Source organism: Pyrus communis, chromosome 14 (genome assembly GCF_041283825.1).
Source record: "Pyrus communis isolate YQ-2024b chromosome 14, ASM4128382v1, whole genome shotgun sequence".
NCBI lineage: Eukaryota > Viridiplantae > Streptophyta > Magnoliopsida > Rosales > Rosaceae > Pyrus > Pyrus communis.
The window spans coordinates 8,247,164-8,267,018 of record NC_142578.1 but is presented as its reverse complement, the minus strand read 5'-3'; the positions used below and the strand labels follow the sequence as shown (position 1 = coordinate 8,267,018).

Genomic DNA, 19,855 nt, shown 5'->3' with positions numbered 1-19,855 from the left:
GTTTTTTTATAGAGATAATAAGACAAAAATGAATAGTAATATAAAATGTTAACATGGTTTAACCGTGACCACACAAACAGGAGGGCACCGGAAGTGATAAGACAACAATGAATAGTAATATAAAATGTTGACATGGCTTAACCGTGACCATACAAACAGAAGGGCAGACAATCCTTGTCCAAGATGGAGATGGACATTGTCACACCATCGTGGGTGAGAGATTTTTCAAAGTGTTCTAAACACGGAGAGGTATTCTGTACGTTATTATGTGCCTAGAGGAAAGTTTCTTTTTTTATTTTTCGTTTTTTTTAAATGTCTATCTACTTTAAACTTGTATAATAACATATTACGTATCTGTTATATTTCAAACACATTAAAAAATCTCTTATCACAGGCGAGCAACATGCTCATCCAGCTGGAAACTTAATAATTGTATAAACTACTATAACTGGTCACCCACCATAATCAGCGGGCGGGGTTCTGTCGGCCTCTCCTTCTTCTTTGACATGGGGAGGAAACCAATGTTATCTTTCTCGATTACCAAAAAAAGTAACCCACTTTGTAACCTTCTCTTTGAGGTAAAAGATATCCTTTTACACCCCTCTCAATCCAAAAAATTTGAAATATCAGACAATTAATATAATTATGTTTCTATTTCTCTCGCAACGATTTTCCGAAAACTCGGAGTTTCACCAAAAGAAACCAAAGAACAGTAATTCTGGTAATTTGCTTTATTCTATTGAATTAACAAAAAGAATTACGAAACCACAACCTCCATAATATTGAACCAATATTAATGGTAAAAAGAAAAAAGAATCACTGTCCAAACGTGGGGAGAAAATTCAACTCATCTATGTTTAAGATCTTCAAAGATTACCACTGTGTAATGCAAACACCCCAAATCCAACAACCGCTGCTGCGAAAACCGGAAACCTTGGCGACGGTGCAGAAGAATGCGGTGCAGAAGTAGGCGGAGCCGGGATGCTGCCGAAGACGGTGGGGTAAGAAGGAGCGGAAGCATCCAATGCACTGGGACCGGCGGAGGGAGAGTAAGCAGAGCCATTGCCCGACAGAAAAGAAATGTGCAGCTTCTGGTTCTGTTGGCAATGGCCCGGTTCGCCGCTGGTGAAGTAGAAATCCCCCAATGTGGTGAAATTGAAGAGAGAGTTGCCGTCGTTCATGGACAAGATTGGATCTTTGAGGTTGCAGCTGCTGTAGGATTGTGCTGTCACTTGAATCACCGAGTCTTGGCTTGGTGGGTACAAGAACACTGCATTTTGAGAACCAAAATGAGAAAGGTGATATTCTAAACTATTCTATTCGAACTTGTTGCAATGGGGCCAGGACATTGTTCTGGCCCACACATGAGAGAAATGAAACCATTTGGTCTTCCTTTTGTTGTTTTAGTGATTTGTTCAACAATTTGATATTCTAAACCGCTATACATTACTGAGAAAGGCGATTTGAGGTGGGGTGCAATGAAACGGCCATACTGCTCAAGTCAACCGATCTAACCGAGATATGCGAATTCGTAATGAGAAAAAAGGAAGAAGAAACTTACAAAGAGAATCTCCAAGCTTGAATTGGTGGTATTTTGACCATTTGGTGTAGACGTGTGGATTTGCAGAAGTTGGTATTCCCCAAGCATCTAGATCTCCTACTTTGTACTGGTAGCAGAGCACCTGGGACTGTATTAGCATGAGGAACTGCAGAGCCAATAGGAACTGGAATCTTGGAGTTCTGAGATTGGCCATCTCTCTCTCTCTCTCTCTCTCTCTAACTTCTCTCTAACTTGAGAGTCTTGAATTTAAGAGAGAGTTTTAAGAATTAGTCACAGGCTGGAGGGCAAGTCCTATCGGCTATGAGGGTGTCTCTGGAGACAGACAGCCCGAAGACACAATTACCAAATGCCCTGGTTTGTGTGAGATTGGGCAAATTAAGATAATGGTTTCCATCTTTTAAAATTGTCAAAAGACTCGATGCAAACCAGCCAGCTGTCTCAAAAAGAGTAAAACATCAAAAGAACATTAAAAAAAGGGTATGTTTACACATTTGTTTATTTGTTTATTTCTGATTATCAAATTGGACAAAAAAAATTATGGAAGACATGCAAGAGAAGGATTTAGGTGAGACAACCATTGCCACCGTTGCATCTCGAGTCATTAATAAGAAATTATTTGGAAAGTTTTTACAGATGAAATTTTTTCTGTTTTTTTTTGAAAAAGTTCGACGGTATGAGAAAACTTTTATTGATAATAAAAAAAAATGTTACACATGATCAGGGATGATATAAACCTAAGTACTCATAATACAAGAAAAAATAATTTAAAAATATGGGACATAAACCTTACATTTATATAAACGAAAACAATAAAGATACAGGGGAAAAATAGGGATATGAAACCTAACTCCTCTAAAGCTAAACCTAAAAGTGTAAATCTGCAAAACAGATCAAGCAACATCACAGGTTAAGAAAAGAAAATAAGATAGTCAGGCAAACATGTATGTCGAGATGCACATTAATTTGAGAAGCAAAAGCCAAGAAAGCTAGCATAGTTTGAAAACAAAGCAACACGAGCCACCACTAGAGAGGAATCATGTCATACCAAAGTTGGAGAAGACAAGTCCATGTTAGCAAAGTTGTTCGCGACAACAGTTCCCTCGCGATATATGTGAGAGGCGTAAAAAGTCATTTCCGAATGCGGTCCAAACATATAGACCATTGTGTACGAAAGGGGCCAATGAGGATCGAAATTAGTCAATTGGGGAGCAGAAATATCACTAGAAGAGTCATTTTCCAACCAAAGACAATGTCAACCCAACTGATAAGCAAACTCCATACCAATAATAATTGCTGATAATTTTGCAAAGAAAGAATTGCGATAACCAATCCCTTGAATTTGTTTCAAAAAAGTCTTTCTCACACTTGTAGATTAATGGAGAGTGGGTTTGTTCTTGGTAAATGGTAACATAAACAAGGCACTATCAATTACAAGAGAAACTTATATGAAATATTTGGTGATATCTCAAATTGATCATGCATTATCAAACGTTTTAAATTTCATATATAACAGTGTGTTGTTACCTTAAGAGTTTGCTGATAGGGTGAAATTGGAAAACCAAAGAACATATGGCCAATGATGTCAAATGGGCAAGTTGGTATGGTGATGCATGAATTCAACTCCAAATGGGATTGGAAATTTTCATTTGAATATTGATTGGGAGTATAAATTGAGTTTGTAATTGGATCATCGTCATCTAGGGAAGAAATGAAGGAACATGAGAACCTGTCACCTTTCCACATGCTTTGTCTTCTGGATTCGGTCAGAGGAGGGCACTCACTAACAGCTACTTGGTGGTTGTTTAAGGTTTTATTAAATTATAGTCAAATCTATGATAGATAAATAAATAAATAGAACACGTATATCAAAACTTTTTTTATTGCCCAATAACAATTGATGATTAATTACATTCTCCGTGTAGATGTTTATTTACTAGAAATGTTAAGCAAACTCTCTTAAAAATGAACTTTTTATGAACTATATGTCATCTCATATTTTTTGTAAATGGAAATTAACGTTAAATTGTTAGGTGATAAAGAAAAGATTTTTCAGTGTGCCTGCAACAAGGGATGATATATCACATGTCATTATACAAGTAGTGATATATCACATGTCACTCGTATTCTTGACACAATAAAAAATTTCTTGTAACATAAAATCTATAAAGAGTTTCACTTTAAAAGAGTTTTCTTAGCATTTCTCTTAATATTATTCCACTCCAACTAAGAAGACAATGTCAACATTCTCTCTGTTGGTTTTATGGAGTTCATATTCACATAAATTCAAGAGTGCAATGTCAAACATTTTTAAATTAGAAATGTAAGGAATACTACAATGTTAACATTCTTTTTTCTTTTTATGTAAGCGATACGACTGGAAGGAGAATTTGAACTTGGGACGTTGAGTGCATGATCGAATGCACTTAATTAACTGACCTATTGTGAATGTTAACATTGACTTGAGTTCAAATTTCAAAGATGACAGTTGTTGGATCAAAGAAAAAAACAAACTCAGTCTCAAATTTCATAGACGATAGTCGTATCAAAGAAGGAAAAACAGAAACTTTAATGAAGCATCCTGATGGTTTCTAACATCAACAGTGAAAAAAAAAAACCTGATTCAGGCATCAGTCTACAGTAATTGGAGAATACATTAACTGCACATAGTGACCAGACTCGTCAATTGGTCATTAACTGGCCCATCGCTGGGCTGATATTAACCCACGAATATAATCATTCATAAAAATATATATGAATAGTCCACTTTATTTGCCAAATTAAATTTCTGAACGCTGCACGACCTACATGTTCTAGAAGCAGAGTGCATATAAGCGGAAAGGGATCCTTTGGATCTCTTTCCACCTAATCCACTCAATTAAAGGATCAGGGTTTTTAAAATTTGATCGAAAGGTTAAAATTATTATAATTTTTAAAGAAAATCTTTGTTTGTAACCGTTAGATCAAAATTCAAGGATCCGGATCCAGAGAGGATCCCTTTCCCATATAAGCCATCTATAAGGAAAAACACTTGCAATGCCTTGTCTTATTCGTGATACCAATATTTACGCAACTCGGCGGGTTTGATCCCAACCAATTCACTTCCTTCTTAAAATTTAACCATCTAACTCACTTCCACTATCATTTATCAAAAAAACTTGTAACTTTAACAATTAAAAAATAATAAGCAAGTGACTTTTGTTGATGCTTTTTTTTTTTCGTTTCCTAATTTTAGGAATTAATAAGATAAATGGAAGGACAATTTTACTGTGTAAGTTGGATTGAAAGTTTATATTCCAACCCCTAAAATTCTTTATTAAAATGTAAATTCTGAAATCTGTGTATTTTAAATAAATTAGACAGGAATTGGAACGTATGAGATTTTGAATTTCTAATCATGTTCTTTTTTCCACATTTGCCATCCAATAGGCTCTTTCGGGTTCAAGTTTGAATGAAGCTTATTCCAATTAAGAGTGCATAAGAAGAAAATAAGAGTGCGAAAATTACTGTAGATATCTTTGCCTCCAATCCAATCCCTCTAATTACGCAATTTGGCCGGCAATTTGACCTTCATTATGAAAACACCCATGGACCCATACACCTAGACCTGGCAATTTCTGACACGACCCGATAACCCGACACGACACGACACGAAATTAACAGGTGTTTGGGTCGACACGATAACGAATCGGGTCTTATCGGGTAACCCGATAAGCACCTGTTAAGATAACGGGTTGGGTCGGGTATACACGTGGGTAAACACGATACACGATAAGCAGAATATTATTTTTATAATTTTATAACCCTCAAAAAATACTGTAATAATTATATACATTAATTTTACAATTTTATACCCCTAAAAATTATAATAAATATATATATATATTAAATTAACTATAAAATTTATAATAATTATAATAATTATATATACTATAATAATTATACCCCCAAAATATTAAGTCTATCTATACTAATTATATATATATATATTAAATTTTATAAAAACTATAATAATTATTAATTAATAATTTAATATGCATGATCATGCATTGCATATTTGCATGATTTTGCATCCATTGAAATTTGATGCGTCAGGACTCATATGTGATTTGTTTCCATTCTCAAATTTCAATAATCAATTTCTTGCCATTGCCATTTGCCAACTTGCCGCCCTTTTTGAAAAAAAAAATGGAGGGAAAATGAAAATGTTAAGAAAAGTTGAAAATAAAACAAAAAAGTGAGGGAATTCAATTAGGGAAAGATGTTGGAGGGAAAAGTGAAAATGATAAGAAAAAGTTGAAAAGGAAACAAAAAAGAGAGGGAAAAATGAAAATTAATAGAAGTGGTGAATCTAAGTATAAATAAACTCTAAGTGTTAGTCAATCTATCGTTTTACGAATTCTCCAAAACTAATTTCAACGATCCAAACCGTCAAAATTGTTTGTATATGCTTGGAGATCACATCAGCAAAAAATCACAAAAAAAAAAAACATTCAGAGATCAAGTAAACGGGACAAAGCTTTTCAACGGTTATAAATGAAAAATCACGATTTAACGGTTATTTTAACTCCGATTTTGATGATTTTTTATAACTACACTCCTTGACCCTATATGAATACAATGAATGAATTCGATATTCAATTTAAAATATTTACACAAGTGGATACCACAAAATCTTATGTTATACTTAATAAAAGTATAAATAAACTCTAAGTGTTAGTCAATCTATCGTTTTACGAATTCTCCAAAACTAATTTCAACGATCCAAACCGTCAAAATTGTTTGTATATGCTTGGAGATCACATCAGCAAAAAATCACAAAAAAAAAACATTCAGAGATCAAGTAACGGGACAAAGCTTTTCAACGGTTATAAACGAAAAATCACGATTTAACGGTTATTTTAACTCCGATTTTGATGATTTTTTATAACTACACTCCTTGACCCTATATGAATACAATGAATGAATTCGATCTTCAATTTAAAATATTTACACAAGTGGATACCACAAAATCTTATGTTATACTTAATAAAAGTATAAATAAACTCTAAGCGTTAGTCAATCTATCGTTTTACGAATTCTCCAAAACTAATTTCAACGATCCAAACCGTCAAAATTGTTTGTATATGCTTGGAGATCACATCAGCAAAAAATCACAAAAAAAAAACATTCAAAGATCAAGTAACGGGACAAAGCTTTTCAACGGTTATAAACGAAAAATCACGATTTAACGGTTATTTTAACTCCGATTTTGATGATTTTTTATAACTACACTCCTTGACCCTATATGAATACAATGAATGAATTCGATCTTCAATTTAAAATATTTACACAAGTGGATACCACAAAATCTTATGTTATACTTAATAAAAGTATAAATAAACTCTAAGTGTTAGTCAATCTATCGTTTTACGAATTCTCCAAAACTAATTTCAACGATCCAAACCGTCAAAATTGTTTGTATATGCTTGGAGATCACATCAGCAAAAAATCACAAAAAAAAACATTCAGAGATCAAGTAACGGGACAAAGCTTTTCAACGGTTATAAACGAAAAATCACGATTTAATGGTTATTTTAACTCCGATTTTGATGATTTTTTATAACTACACTCCTTGACCCTATATGAATACAATGAATGAATTCGATCTTCAATTTAAAATATTTACACAAGTGGATACCACAAAATCTTATGTTATACTTAATAAAAGTATAAATAAACTCTAAGTGTTAGTCAATCTATCGTTTTACGAATTCTCCAAAACTAATTTCAACGATCAAAACCGTCAAAATTGTTTGTATATGCTTTGAGATCACATCAGCAAAAAATCACAAAAAAAAAACATTCAGAGATCAAGTAACGGGACAAAGCTTTTCAACGGTTATAAACGAAAAATCACGATTTAACGGTTATTTTAACTCCGATTTTGATGATTTTTTATAACTACACTCCTTGACCCTATATGAATACAATGAATGAATTCGATCTTCAATTTAAAATATTTACACAAGTGGATACCACAAAATCTTATGTTATACTTAATAAAAGTATAAATAAACTCTAAGTGTTAGTCAATCTTAAAAACAAAAACTCTTTATCCTTGCACATTTAATATTTGTAATAGATTAGTAGTGTATGTATTATTTTTTTTATTAGGCTTTCATTTTCGAGTGTAGATATAGTACTTGAACGAGAAATGTTTTAATGTTTTCAAGTAATATTTATGTCGCAATGTGTGGTATGTGCAAATTTTAAAAAAAAAATATTTTTTTCTTAACGGGTCATAACGGGTCGGGTCACTTTACCCGTTGGGTAAAGTGACACGACCTGTTAAGGACCCGTTAAGATAACGGGTGTGACACGACACGACCCGTTAAGATAACAGGTGTTACACGAAAACGACACGAACACGACAGACACGACCCGTTTGCCAGGTCTACATACACCACAAGAGAAATAAAACGAAAAAAAACCCCACTTCAAAATTTACAAATAAGCGAGTCCAAAATTCTAATTATTTTCGTCAATATTTCTCCCCGCCAAAAAGGAAAGCTTTCAACAATCTCCCTCTTCATTCGCTCCAGTACTTCTCATCAGCATCCTTCTCATCCTCCTGCTCATCATCTGCACCGTCCATCAAGCTCATCTTGAACCTCTTCACGTCCTCCACCGCCGCGCTCCTAAACAGCCCTACATCGACGGCTCCCGACACCATGTGGTATCCACGTGTCCCCAAATCGCGAGGCCCGTCATGGGGCATAGCGAAACCAGCCAAGTAGGCCCCACGACCTTTGGGGTCGGACCCCAGCACCGCCTTCTCGGCCTTTTCCATCATTTTCCTCACCTTCTTGTTCGCGGGGTCCCACAAGTATCCCATGCTGGCGCTCAGATCTAACGGCCCCATCTGAATACAGTCGACTCCATCGACGGCTGCGATGTCCTCCGCGTGCTTCACGCCCTCCTCGCTTTCCACCTGGCACATGATCAGCAGCTGGTCCTCGTAATTACTCAAATACCCCTCGTCGATGCCGTAGTTGGAGGCGCGAACGACGGTGTGGGCGGACCCACGGACGCCGGCTGGAGGGAAGAGGCAGTAGGAGACGGCCTTCTTGGCGGCCTTGGAGGATTCGATCATGGGGAACATGATGCCTTGTGGGCCAAGATCTAGGGCTTTTTTGGCCCAAGTTGCGGAGGTCTCGGGTAAGCGAAGAATGGCGGGGGTTTGGGTGGCGGCTAGGGCGTGGAGGCAGGAGAGGGCTTCGGGGATGCCGCCGGGGCCATGCTCCATGTCAACGACGACGAAGTCGTAGCGGGAGAGGCCGGCGATCTCGGCGAGGGTGGGGGAGAAGGAGAGGAGGAAGAGGCCGTAGAGGGTCTCGCCGTTTTGGAGGCGGGATTTGAGCGTTAGGGAGGAGGGGGAGATGGAGGTGGTGGTGGTGGTAATGGTGGTTGTGGCGGTGGATTTGATTGAGAAGGTGGCGGGTTTAGAGGTGACGTTTAGGGTTTTCAGTGGGGAGATGGAATTGGGTTTGATGGGGATGATGGAGATGGGTTTTCTGAGAGATGATGAGGCGGTGTGTTTGGTGGTTCTGATGGCGGCCGCGGCGGGATAAGTGAGCGTGGCCATAGCTGCCGGTTGGTGTTTTGGTTTATGGGAGAAGAACCAGCTCTCACTTATAACTTCACTGACTTGTGAGCTGTGTGTCGTCGCGACGCAGCTTAATGTTGGTGCGAGAGGAGAGACACTTGTCACGTGTGCACGTGCGTGGTGAACTCTTGGAGCTCTCGCTGTGTAACCCGTATTCTACTGTACTCTAATGGCTGCAGTCCGCTCCGTTTCACGGAAGTCTTTCTCGTCTCAGGCTTATTCCCGTCTCGTGGCATGACAGGAATTGAGATGAGAAATTAGATTTTGTTAGCACACATTTAAGACAACTTATATTATGCAAACATCTGAATAATGATGTAAAAGGCTAAACAGATAGATATATGCTCAACTGAAATAAAATTACATTTTCCAGGTCAATCATCAATAAAACTGAAGTCCCACATTCCATATACCAGTTCAAATCGCAGCATAAAATGTTTACTTAGTTAACCTTAAGAGGGAAAATTTCGAATACAATATCAAAAACGAATAAAGAGACAAAATTGGCCCTGATAATAAAGAAACGGGCTAAAGTAATAGAAATTAGCGAAGAAGTAACTCAAATGCCGAAGATTTAGTAATCTGAATTGGTAACAAGCCAATGCAAGTCAATCTGCTCAATCAAACTTCAAACTCGCTTTTGCCATGTCAAGAGCACCTTCATAACTTTGATTTCCTCCAATAAATCCACTCATGTGAACGAAAACACATCCGGGAATCCCAGCCTCCTTTGAGAGCTCCTCATCCCTAAGCCCCCGCCATTGTGATGCAAGAGCCTTTCGGCTCTCAAATCTATCAGGAGCAACTGCCACCGCTTGAACTCTCCAGTGTTTGCTTCTATCATCCTGCATATCGATTTTTTATTGTAATATTAAAATTAGGGACTCTTCTCCATGTAAAAATTGCAGACATATTATTAGCTTCATATCTAAATGAAACGTAAAGGTCACCTAAAACATTCTTTTCTTTTTCTTTATTTCTTTTTTGCGAAGAAAGGAGAGATATCGTCAACTAGAAATGAGGCCAGAAAGTCGTGCAAGTACACACTACACTTCCAAATGATCCCAACAAACGTTCTTTAAATCTACTTACATTTCCGATAGCTCTTAAAGAAGCTAAAAATCTTTTGAATTGCGTCAAAAGAACTTGCATATTTACAGGTAAACAAGTTTTGTAATGCCAATACTCTCTTAACATGTATTATATCCATTATTGGGACTCTGGTTTCCTACTATTTTCTTTGCACATAATAAAGTCACAAGCAGGAATTTTCCCAATCTCCTTTCTACCACCTAAATGCATTTATACTTTATACAGATCAATGGAAGGAAAAATTACTAAGATAAAAAAATAACAAAATAAAATAATAAGAACAAGGACACCAGATAAATAAAGGTACCTGATAGAGAACATATTTGATGGGCGGCTCAATCTTCATTTCCTCTTCAAGTTCAAATAAATGAAGCTTCCACTGCAAGGAATAAAATAATATATACCGCTAAAAAATAGTTGAAGGTAATGAAGAAATTGTAAAATTAATAGCATTAGCATTAGACAATGATATGAGAAAGCTTAAACCTAAGAGTATTTAACTGAAAAAAATAAATAATACAGCATTGCATACTTACAGGGCAAAATCGATTCAAAACCATGATTTCACCACTTGGATCAACACTCCATCTTGCTAAGAGACACTCCATCACGATAGATCGAGCTGGTAACCATGATTTTGCATGAAAACGGACACTCTGAAATTTTGAAAAACAAGGTCATTGAAAAGGGATGCAAAATAAAAATTCCAACTAAAACACATCCTCATTAAAGCGTTCAACCCTTCTTTAATTTGGTTGTCCTCGGACTTGAAAGAAACATATTAAACATGAGCAAATTCTACAACCGCCAAGTCTTAATGATAGGAAGACGTACACTTAAAAATTCACTGCCTGCAAGTTCCATTGCTCTTTGAAAGGCTTCATTCTCCTTTTCAGATGATTGATCAGGATCTATCCAATCCAAATTCAACCTGCCCACCCTTGAAGACAAGTGTGTAGTATTCACATATCTTGGAGGCTGGTCCGTATCATACCGATTGATCCCATTGTCAACAGCATCAATTGCCTGTTACAAGTAATTGAAAGTGTCAAAAATACAGTTGGAATAACAAGAATTCATGTCAACATGAAACCGCTGAACATTAAAAAAACCAAACTGAGTAATGACAAATGACATTTCAATAAAAACTTATAGAATCAGGGAAAAAATGGCCTCGTAATGGTTTTTGTTCTAATTTATAACATAACAGGCTCTCAGCATCAACGATTCCATTCGATTTCAAATGTAGTTAAAAAATTAAAGGTAGCACGACCCCTATTCTACATTTGCATAGAAAATGAAGAAAAGATGCAGAATTTAGTAGTAACCTCCATAAAGCTTTTGTACACAGCCAAGAACAACCGTTGCACATCGAGGTGACCTTCATCGACCTGAAGCTCCTTCGCTATTATTTGCTTCCCGAAATGCTACAAATAGATTTAACACGAGTGAAGTTACACATTCGAAATTCCGATTACTTTAATCCCTAAAAACAGATTTGACCATTTGAAGTAAATACCTTGTAAACCAGACCAGCACTGCTCAGCTTGGTCTTAAATCCGTGCCCGAAAACCTCCTCGAAACCCTTCTGGTGATGATCGTATCGATCCCGACTAGAATCATACATACCCCCAACATCAAGCACAGCATCCAGACCCTCCAAAACCTAAAACCCTCAAACAAACAATAACAACGACAATAAGAAATCACAAATTACTGCAAATGGTTCGAATTTCAACCAAGTAACTTAATTTATCATCAATTTTCTCGGAAACCAAACAGAAAGTGGGAAAGGGATTGAAAACCAGGGGGTCACGAGTGCGGACGATTTCGGCGTTGGAGAACTTGTCTGTGAGGCGAATCATGAAGCAGCCGAGGGCTTCGTCGCAGTGGAAGCTGCCGTTATGGGTCCCCACTCGCTTAGGTGAAGTAGCGGCGGCCATGAGAGAGCGGGAGAGGTGGAGGTGTAGGCGGTGGTGGTAGGCGGGGAATGGGAGTGTGTGCTTGAACCCTCTGCCTACTAGCAGAAGCATGCCTTTGCGGGGATTTCAACAGTCGGGGAGTTATTTCTACAATTTCATTTATTATTAGTTTACAATTAATTTCACACCTTATAAATGAAGTTTTGTGTTATACACATACGTTTTATTATTTCTTACATACTTCTGTTAATTTTTTTTAATTAATTTTTTTTTCAAATTCTATAAAATGGTTGAAAATTAAAAGAGTTGTGCGAGTAATAAAAATGGTGTGTAGAGAATACTATTTTAAGTCAAATGGTCGAATGCATTTTTCAAGGCTCCATACCTAAAAGAAGTAATAGAAATTAAAGAATATAACATGTACCAATTAATGTGACAGTAGAGTAATATTTCTTAGGTTTAAATCTGGTGTTGATATGTGATATTTCTCATTATTAGTAACTATGAAGAGGTATTAGGTTTAAATTTGGTGAATAACAAATTCGATACCAATTTATTCTTCTAATTAGTGGACTACGTTTGGTACTTGAGAATGGAAAGAGCCTGTATGTTCATAGGTAGAGATGTTTTTACGAAGAAACTTGAAAACGCCTCAAAGACTAACTCCAACCTTCAAGGGGCAACACCAAGTTGGACTTGGTCTCATACATATCCCCCAACTGTTTGATAAAAAGCTTCAAAGAAGGGTTGCTCTTCTTTTATATATATATTTTTAAATATTACCTGATCGTCACATATGTGTATTTGATAATTATTGGCTTAGTTCTACTAGTAGCTATTGCTTCAGTATAGAGAGCATTTTCCTCTATGAATATTGTGAAATGTTCCTTGCACAACCAAATAGGAGATCAATGGTTGAGTGACAGTTTGGTGGTTTATATTGAGAGTAAATGCTTTTTCATCTATTGATAATGAAGTTATAATGCAGGATTTTCAAAATATAAAAACGTGTCATGGACAACTGTGACTTGTATTATTATTTGGTCTATAAATTATGAATGATGAAACTATGATTTAATTTTTAAGGCTATTAATATCTAAAAAATGTTTGCGAACTTTTACATGTGACCCTTTTAATAATTTTTCCTAAATCTGCCATTGGAGCCATGCCCATGCTAGGCCAAGAATTGGTCCTAAAGAAAAATTGTAAATAAAATGTAAAGAAAAAAATGGCTAAAAGATACTTGTCAAAATTGAATTTCAAAATTTAAATATTTTTTTTTTAGTCGTGGAAACTTAAATAATTGATTTTTGTGGTATTATTTATGTTCACAATTAGATTATTGCTTAATCGTTAATAAACGTGATCATTTTTTTATTGGTGACATACCATTTAAAATAATGTTAGGGAGATCAAATTTTTTTAGGAAGATCAAATTTTTTTAACCAAATTTGCAAACTAAATGATGTGGTTGTAAATGATTGGATTATTAATTAATTATCGATTAACGTGCTTATTTTTATTGGTGACACATTATTTGATTTAAAAAAATTGGTCTCCCTATCATTATTGTGACATCTCACATCGCCCATGGGAGTGATCCTTATATGTATATTCCCATCTCTACCTAGCACGAGGCCTTTTGGGAGCTCACTAGTTTCGGGTTCCGTAGGAACTCTCAAGTTAAGCGAGAAGGGGGCTAGAGCAATCTCATGATGGGTGACCTACTAGGAAATTGCTCGTGGGTTCCCAGAAACAAAACCGTGAGGGAATGGTAAGCCCAAACCGGACAATATCATGCTACGGTGGTGGAACGGGCCCGGGAAGTGGTCCCTCTCGGGCCGAGATATGACAATTTGGTATCAGAGCCTAACCTTGGCCGTGGTGTGTCGACGAGGATGTCGGGCCCCTAAGAGGGGGTGGATTGTGACATCCCACATCACCCAGGGAAGTGATCCTTATATGTATATTCTCATTTCTACCTAGTACGAGGCTTTTTGGGAGCTCACTAGTTTCGGGTTCCGTAGGAACTCCGAAGTTAAGCGAGTAGCGCGCGAGAGCACTCCCATGATGGGTGACCCATAGGGAAGTTCTCGTGTGAGTTCCCAGAAACAAAACCGTGAGGACGTGGTTGGAGCCCAAAGCGGACAATATCGTGCTACGGTGGTGGAGCGGGCCCGGAAAGTGATTTCGCCCGGGCCAGGATGTGACAATTATTCTATCATTTAATTTGCAAATTTTGTCTATAGTCTCTCTAACATTTTCAAGGGAATTGAATCAAAATTTTATATGGAATCTCCATAAAAATCCATGAATTTATAAATCCATTAAAATCTTTTAAATTCTCAATTGAATACACTCCCCTTAGTGTCTCTAACATTATCACTAAAAGAAACTAGGACCGCAATTTATATTCCCCATTTATGCAAGGGGCATTTTGTTTCCTTCTCACATATGGATTTGGTTTTCTTTTACTAATTGGTTAGGATATTTTTGTGTTTCCTTATTAATTATATATACTAGCATATGAGCACACACAAAGTGTGTGAGAAGATTTTTTATTTTTATTTTTGAAATAGAAGGAGAGAGGAAGAGAGTGATAGAGAATGTGGGAGTGGGAAGATTTTTTTTATTATTTTTTATTAGAGATATGTTAGGATTACATGTGGGTAACACTTTGAAGAAAAGAAAAAGCAAAATTTGGCTGTGTGAAATTACATTTCTGCCCAATATTTGTTATTCATGTTCTGTTTTAATTAAAGGGTTAAAATGGTAGTTTCATAGGATTTTGGTTGACAATGAGTGTTTTATAATTAGTAGAGATTCTGATTCCCATTAGGATTTGGACTATTATTTTGAACTTTTCTTGATATATACCAATTAAAACCTGAGTTTTCAACACAGATTCAAGAGGAGATCGCGAGTAATACACAAAGAGTCACAGAAGCTACGGTGCTTTTATCCTAATCTCACTCAACTCAATAGTACGTTCTGGGTGGTCTCTTACAAAATAAGTAGCTTCTTCATAAATATGGAATCTGAGAATTTTATCGGTCGCCTTGCTAAGAGAGCTAGAATGGTAGTTGATGAACAACAATCTTCAGTTCGAGTGACATATGATTCGTTGACAAGGTAAACATAATGATAGGATTTTTACCATCTGCCCAAAAAGGGTTAAAAACACCTAAAATACTTGCAAGAGAAACAAGGTTATTGTAGTATAATTGGCTTAAGTAAGGTCGTTCTCCACATGAATTAATTTAAAAAGATTAAAGCAAAATCAATTCTCAACTAATTAATTAAAACAAAGTTTTTGAAAAAGGTGATTTAATGACCTAAATTAAGAAAAACGAATTTAATTAAAAAGATTACTTAAAAACTGCAACTTTAAAGAAGGAGAAAGAAACAATTTTTAGAATTCAAAGTGAGAAAGTACTAGGGTTTCGCCGTCAGCCTAACAATCTTATATAGTTCTTCTAATTACTTATGAATTACACATGCATATTTTGAAGGTTAGATTTTCCTAGAGTATATCCTACTTGGAACCTCCAACATTGAACGTATATTTAATATGCAACCCGTTAGTGGTGTCCAGATCAAATGTCAACATGCAAGACTCATTAAGTTTTGTGAAAACCTTTTGAACAACCATATAACCCTTAAGAAGTGTCATCCATCCTAAGAAGTTACACATATTAACCACAAGAAACCTTAGTCAATTTTAGGGACAATCTTCTGCCAAAATTGCATCAAACTACTTTTCTAAATATCCTAATTGTTGCGAATCACTAAGACAATTAGATAGTTTTAACCCGTGATTAACAACACAAAACTTGCATGGATAAATTCATAAACAAATTAAAAAGAGACTACATATTCTTGTTAAGGATCATGGCCTCACCCTAGCAAAAAAAATTAGTTACGCATATTAATAATAAAAATAGCAAAGTCTTTATTGAAATGGAAAAAGAATGAAAACACCTTGAAAGTATTAGTCTTGAAATCTCTAGGTTTTGCCCCAAATCTTCTCTCTAGAAATTGCATAAAAATAAAACCTAGGGCCGGCCAAAAAAAACTTATTTATACTACTCTAATTAAATCCTCCTAGTCAAAGGTCTTAGAATAAGACTAGGAAACTAAATAAATTGAAATAAATTAGGAAACATAATTCTAAATTCACTTGGAAATTCGCCCAAAATCCTTCACAGCCACGTTTAGGACCCATATCAGCTTCAAAACTGGCCCAAAATAGTAGGATTTTAAGTTTGGGCTATTCTGAACACTACACCTGAAGGCCACAAACCTATCTGAGATCATCTTGGGATTCAAAAACTGCATTTAAGCCCAAAAATGTTACTTTCCAGCAACACGCACTGCTCATTGTTTAATCACTAGAAAATAACTGTTTGGTAGAAATTTTGACACCTCCAACATTGGTCCATTTGATCATGTTTTACTCCAGAGAAAATCGAATGTCCTATGTTGAAAATATAAAACAAAGTATCAAAATTTTACCAAGATAATTACCAAAATATACTAAGAATGAGGTAAAATATATAATATGAAATTAACTCATCAATAAGCTTGAAGAAGTATTACGGCAGTGGTCGCCGTGGCATGCAAAACATGTTTCTTCATCTCAAGATCCAATTGAAGCAGTGGAATCCGGTGAAGAGACGTTCTTTCCAGTTCTTCGTGTCGGCATAGAGAAGGCATCTGCGCATGCGGTGTCCTTCTGGATGGACAACCAAACAAGGAAAGCAGATCACAACGAACCCAATGTGCCCCTATATGATCGTGGTTACGCCATAGGTCTGACTTTAGCTGGTGATGGTTCAAGTAACTTGGAAGGAGGCTTGGAAGCAGATCACTCGTTTAAAAAATGCCCGAAGCGTCGTAATAATGCTGCTGTCAATAGTGCCCGTAAACAGCTCAAGTCCAAACGCAATCAGAATGCTGGTTCTTGCAATCCAACGCGATATTATCAGAAGTCTTCCGCAGCTGGAAAGTATGATAGTTGAAGGCCTGGAGTTCTCGATGCTGAGACGCAGAAGCTTTTGGGTCTCGGGGAGCTTGATCTACCACCTTGGCTTAACAGAATGCGAGAAATTGATTACCCGCCGGGATATCTATATGAAGATGATGAGGATCAGCTATCAGGGATTACAATATATGATGGTGGGGATATTAAGGAAGAATATGAGGACGGGGAGATTATCGAAACAGACAATGCTGAACCGGAGAGGAAAATGACAGTAGAATTTCCCGGAGTAAACGCACCAATCCCAGAAAATGCTGATGAGAGACCTTGGGCACCTGGATGTTCAATTTCAGAGCTCTCTAGGCACCCTTCACACAGCAGATCGAGCCATCATTCAGAAACTGGCAGCAGAGGGCATCGCCGCGGCGAGCAAAGGAGCGACTACGACCTTGATAATTCAACTCATGGTAGGGATAGGATGGACAGGCATAGTCACCACCGTAGGAGGTAATGACAGTGACATGTAGCTTACCTAGTAGAGCTGCTTTTCTTCACAGAAGAATTTTTGAGAATTTTGTCTTAGATGTTTATTGGCATTTCAATACATTTCTCTTCATTAAGTAGGCCATCACAAACACCACCATTAGACTAAAAGGTCTCACAAACCTCTCGTTGTATAAAAAAAATAGCCCACCATATGCGTCCGTCAAACCTCACACTAGGATGGACGGAGGCAACGTCTCCAGGTCAATAACGAGGCATTGTTGGTATTTGGTTCACTAACCAGGCATCACTCGTATGTGAGGAGGGCAGATGCAAATATCAGAAATAGGTAATGCAAGGTGTGTATTATTCTTATTCCTAACACGTTTGAAAGAAAAAAGTAAATAGGTTTCACGTTAAAATCAGGCATGTCATACTAATCATGTCTCTTTTCTCATATTATTCCCAATTTTTCATTCATAACTTTTTCAATTTTTTATCAAACAATACGATAAAATGATTCAAATTCAAGATGTCCAATGTATAAATAAAAACTCTTAACCATTTGCATTGCATGACCTTTGCCTTCCCCGTTTTCAAATAAGTAACCATGCCGTAAGTTTTTGTTTTACCTCTTGCCTTCAGTAAGTTGCAACTTTGCAAATAGAAGTTGGGGGTGAGTGGTGGTCACTGGTCAGTACTTTCTCAAACAAAACATGAAATAGGATAACAAAATCCTCCGACCACCATGCCCTTAATTATCAAGCTCACTTGGGCTCCCTCCACAAATCCCACATCGCATCTCCTCCCCTCAAAACTCCTCACCCCATCTGAATCCTCCTCTGCAATCTTCTTCCCCCGAGCTTCTAATCCTTCCCCACCTCATCGACCCCTCATAGCAAAATGCACGACTGGCGGCGCTGCCGGAGAGGGCGGCGGCTTGAAGAAGGCACTGAGTGGCATTGTGGGAGAGCAAGTGGAGGAGCTCTTGAAAAGAGAAAAGAACAGGGAGTTGCTCGATGGGTTGGAAAAGGCGTCTCAGAGAGTTGAGATTGCTAAGAGAGAGCTGGCTGAGATTGAAAGGCAGGAACTTGAGGCCAAGCTTGTGAGGGATTACATTGCTCAACTAGAAAGCAGAGCTTCTGAGGTTCTAAATCTTCTCAGTTCCCAACTTTTGATTCATTTTCTGGGTTTTTGTTTTAGGTGCCTTTTCCTATATCCTTGAAGTTTTTCGATTGAGAATTGTTATTAGCACTTCAAAATAGTCATTAAGCACTCTATCCGCCTTATCTTCTTATCGGGATGGACTATTTTGGAGTGTCGATACCAGCTCCCATTCGGTTTTTTGTGTAATTTGAAAGTGAAATGGTCAGTTCATTTGTTGAAAACATTGATTTGTCATTTGCTTCTGTTGTGTTAAGATTTCCATTTTTTTTTTTTTTTTGTTTCTAACTATAATTTTTGTTCAAATACAACGATAGTTGACATATTATATGTTGTCGGGCATCTTCTCCTGCTAAGATTATTGACTCTGTTTGCATTGAAGATTGCAGAATGTCAAAAGGAGATATCAGAAGCAAAATCCATGGTTGAAGAAGCTGAACGTGCCGTCTCACAAGACGGGGATCAACTCGGTGGCGGATATGCTTTTGCAGCGACCGAAAATAAGGAAATCGACAAGGATAAAGAGAGATGGCAATCCATAAAAGCAGCTTCAGTTTCCGCCCTAGCCGGCACTGTTGCTGCATTGCCCTTCTCCTTCACTCAGGTGGCAAGCATTTCTGAGCTGATCCTCCCTCTGGGAGTCACCTTCGCTAGCTGCGCTCTATTTGGAGTCACCTTCCGATACACAATACGAAGAGACTTGGACGATGCTCATCTCAATACCGGAGCGCCTGCAGCATTCGGAGTTGTCAAAGGGCTTGCTACACTGGATGGCGGACAGCCTTTGGAACTGAATGCCGGTAGCTTCTTTTCACATGCTTTTGATGGCGCGATTTACGTGTCTCAGAGTCTTTTTATTTTTCTTTCTGCTGCTGTTGCTCTGGATTATTGTTTGAAGACAGGGCTATTGAGTCCTTTTCCTATCAAGAAATCTGTATCAGGATCCAATTAACCAAACGATGTTCATACTTTCGAGAAACAACGATACTTTGAGCTTTATATCAAG

General features: G+C 37.1%; 4 protein-coding genes and 1 pseudogene across 5 annotated transcripts; 2 read left to right on the top strand and 3 right to left on the bottom strand.

Moving 5' to 3' along the window:
• Nucleotides 1-716: 716 nt before the first annotated feature.
• LOC137712000 (early nodulin-like protein 8) lies at nt 717-1,934 on the bottom strand. Its single transcript, XM_068451152.2, has 2 exons — nt 1,562-1,934; nt 717-1,270 (listed from the first exon to the last, which is right to left on the bottom strand). The coding sequence occupies exons 1-2, from the start codon at nt 1,752-1,754 to the stop codon at nt 867-869; spliced, it is 597 nt and encodes a 198-aa protein (XP_068307253.2). The 5' UTR covers nt 1,755-1,934; the 3' UTR covers nt 717-866.
• A 3,121-nt stretch (nt 1,935-5,055) lies between these two features.
• LOC137712648 (uncharacterized) lies at nt 5,056-9,444 on the bottom strand. Its single transcript, XM_088684276.1, has 2 exons — nt 8,005-9,444; nt 5,056-5,159 (listed from the first exon to the last, which is right to left on the bottom strand). The coding sequence occupies exon 1, from the start codon at nt 9,183-9,185 to the stop codon at nt 8,130-8,132; it is 1,056 nt and encodes a 351-aa protein (XP_088540402.1). The 5' UTR covers nt 9,186-9,444; the 3' UTR covers nt 5,056-5,159; nt 8,005-8,129.
• Nucleotides 9,445-9,546: 102 nt separating this feature from the next.
• On the bottom strand, nt 9,547-12,397 carry LOC137712647 (uncharacterized). Its single transcript, XM_068451763.2, has 7 exons — nt 12,104-12,397; nt 11,818-11,964; nt 11,627-11,725; nt 11,133-11,324; nt 10,835-10,954; nt 10,606-10,677; nt 9,547-10,051 (listed from the first exon to the last, which is right to left on the bottom strand). The coding sequence occupies exons 1-7, from the start codon at nt 12,329-12,331 to the stop codon at nt 9,824-9,826; spliced, it is 1,086 nt and encodes a 361-aa protein (XP_068307864.2). The 5' UTR covers nt 12,332-12,397; the 3' UTR covers nt 9,547-9,823.
• A 2,855-nt stretch (nt 12,398-15,252) lies between these two features.
• LOC137712285 (uncharacterized) lies at nt 15,253-17,713 on the top strand (annotated as a pseudogene). The gene is made up of 3 exons (XR_015955643.1): nt 15,253-15,353; nt 15,734-15,749; nt 16,805-17,713. The product of XR_015955643.1 is annotated as an uncharacterized LOC137712285 (transcript).
• A 598-nt stretch (nt 17,714-18,311) lies between these two features.
• Nucleotides 18,312-19,848, top strand: LOC137712286 (uncharacterized). Its single transcript, XM_068451389.2, has 2 exons — nt 18,312-18,832; nt 19,232-19,848. The coding sequence occupies exons 1-2, from the start codon at nt 18,434-18,436 to the stop codon at nt 19,799-19,801; spliced, it is 969 nt and encodes a 322-aa protein (XP_068307490.2). The 5' UTR covers nt 18,312-18,433; the 3' UTR covers nt 19,802-19,848.
• Nucleotides 19,849-19,855: the final 7 nt, after the last annotated feature.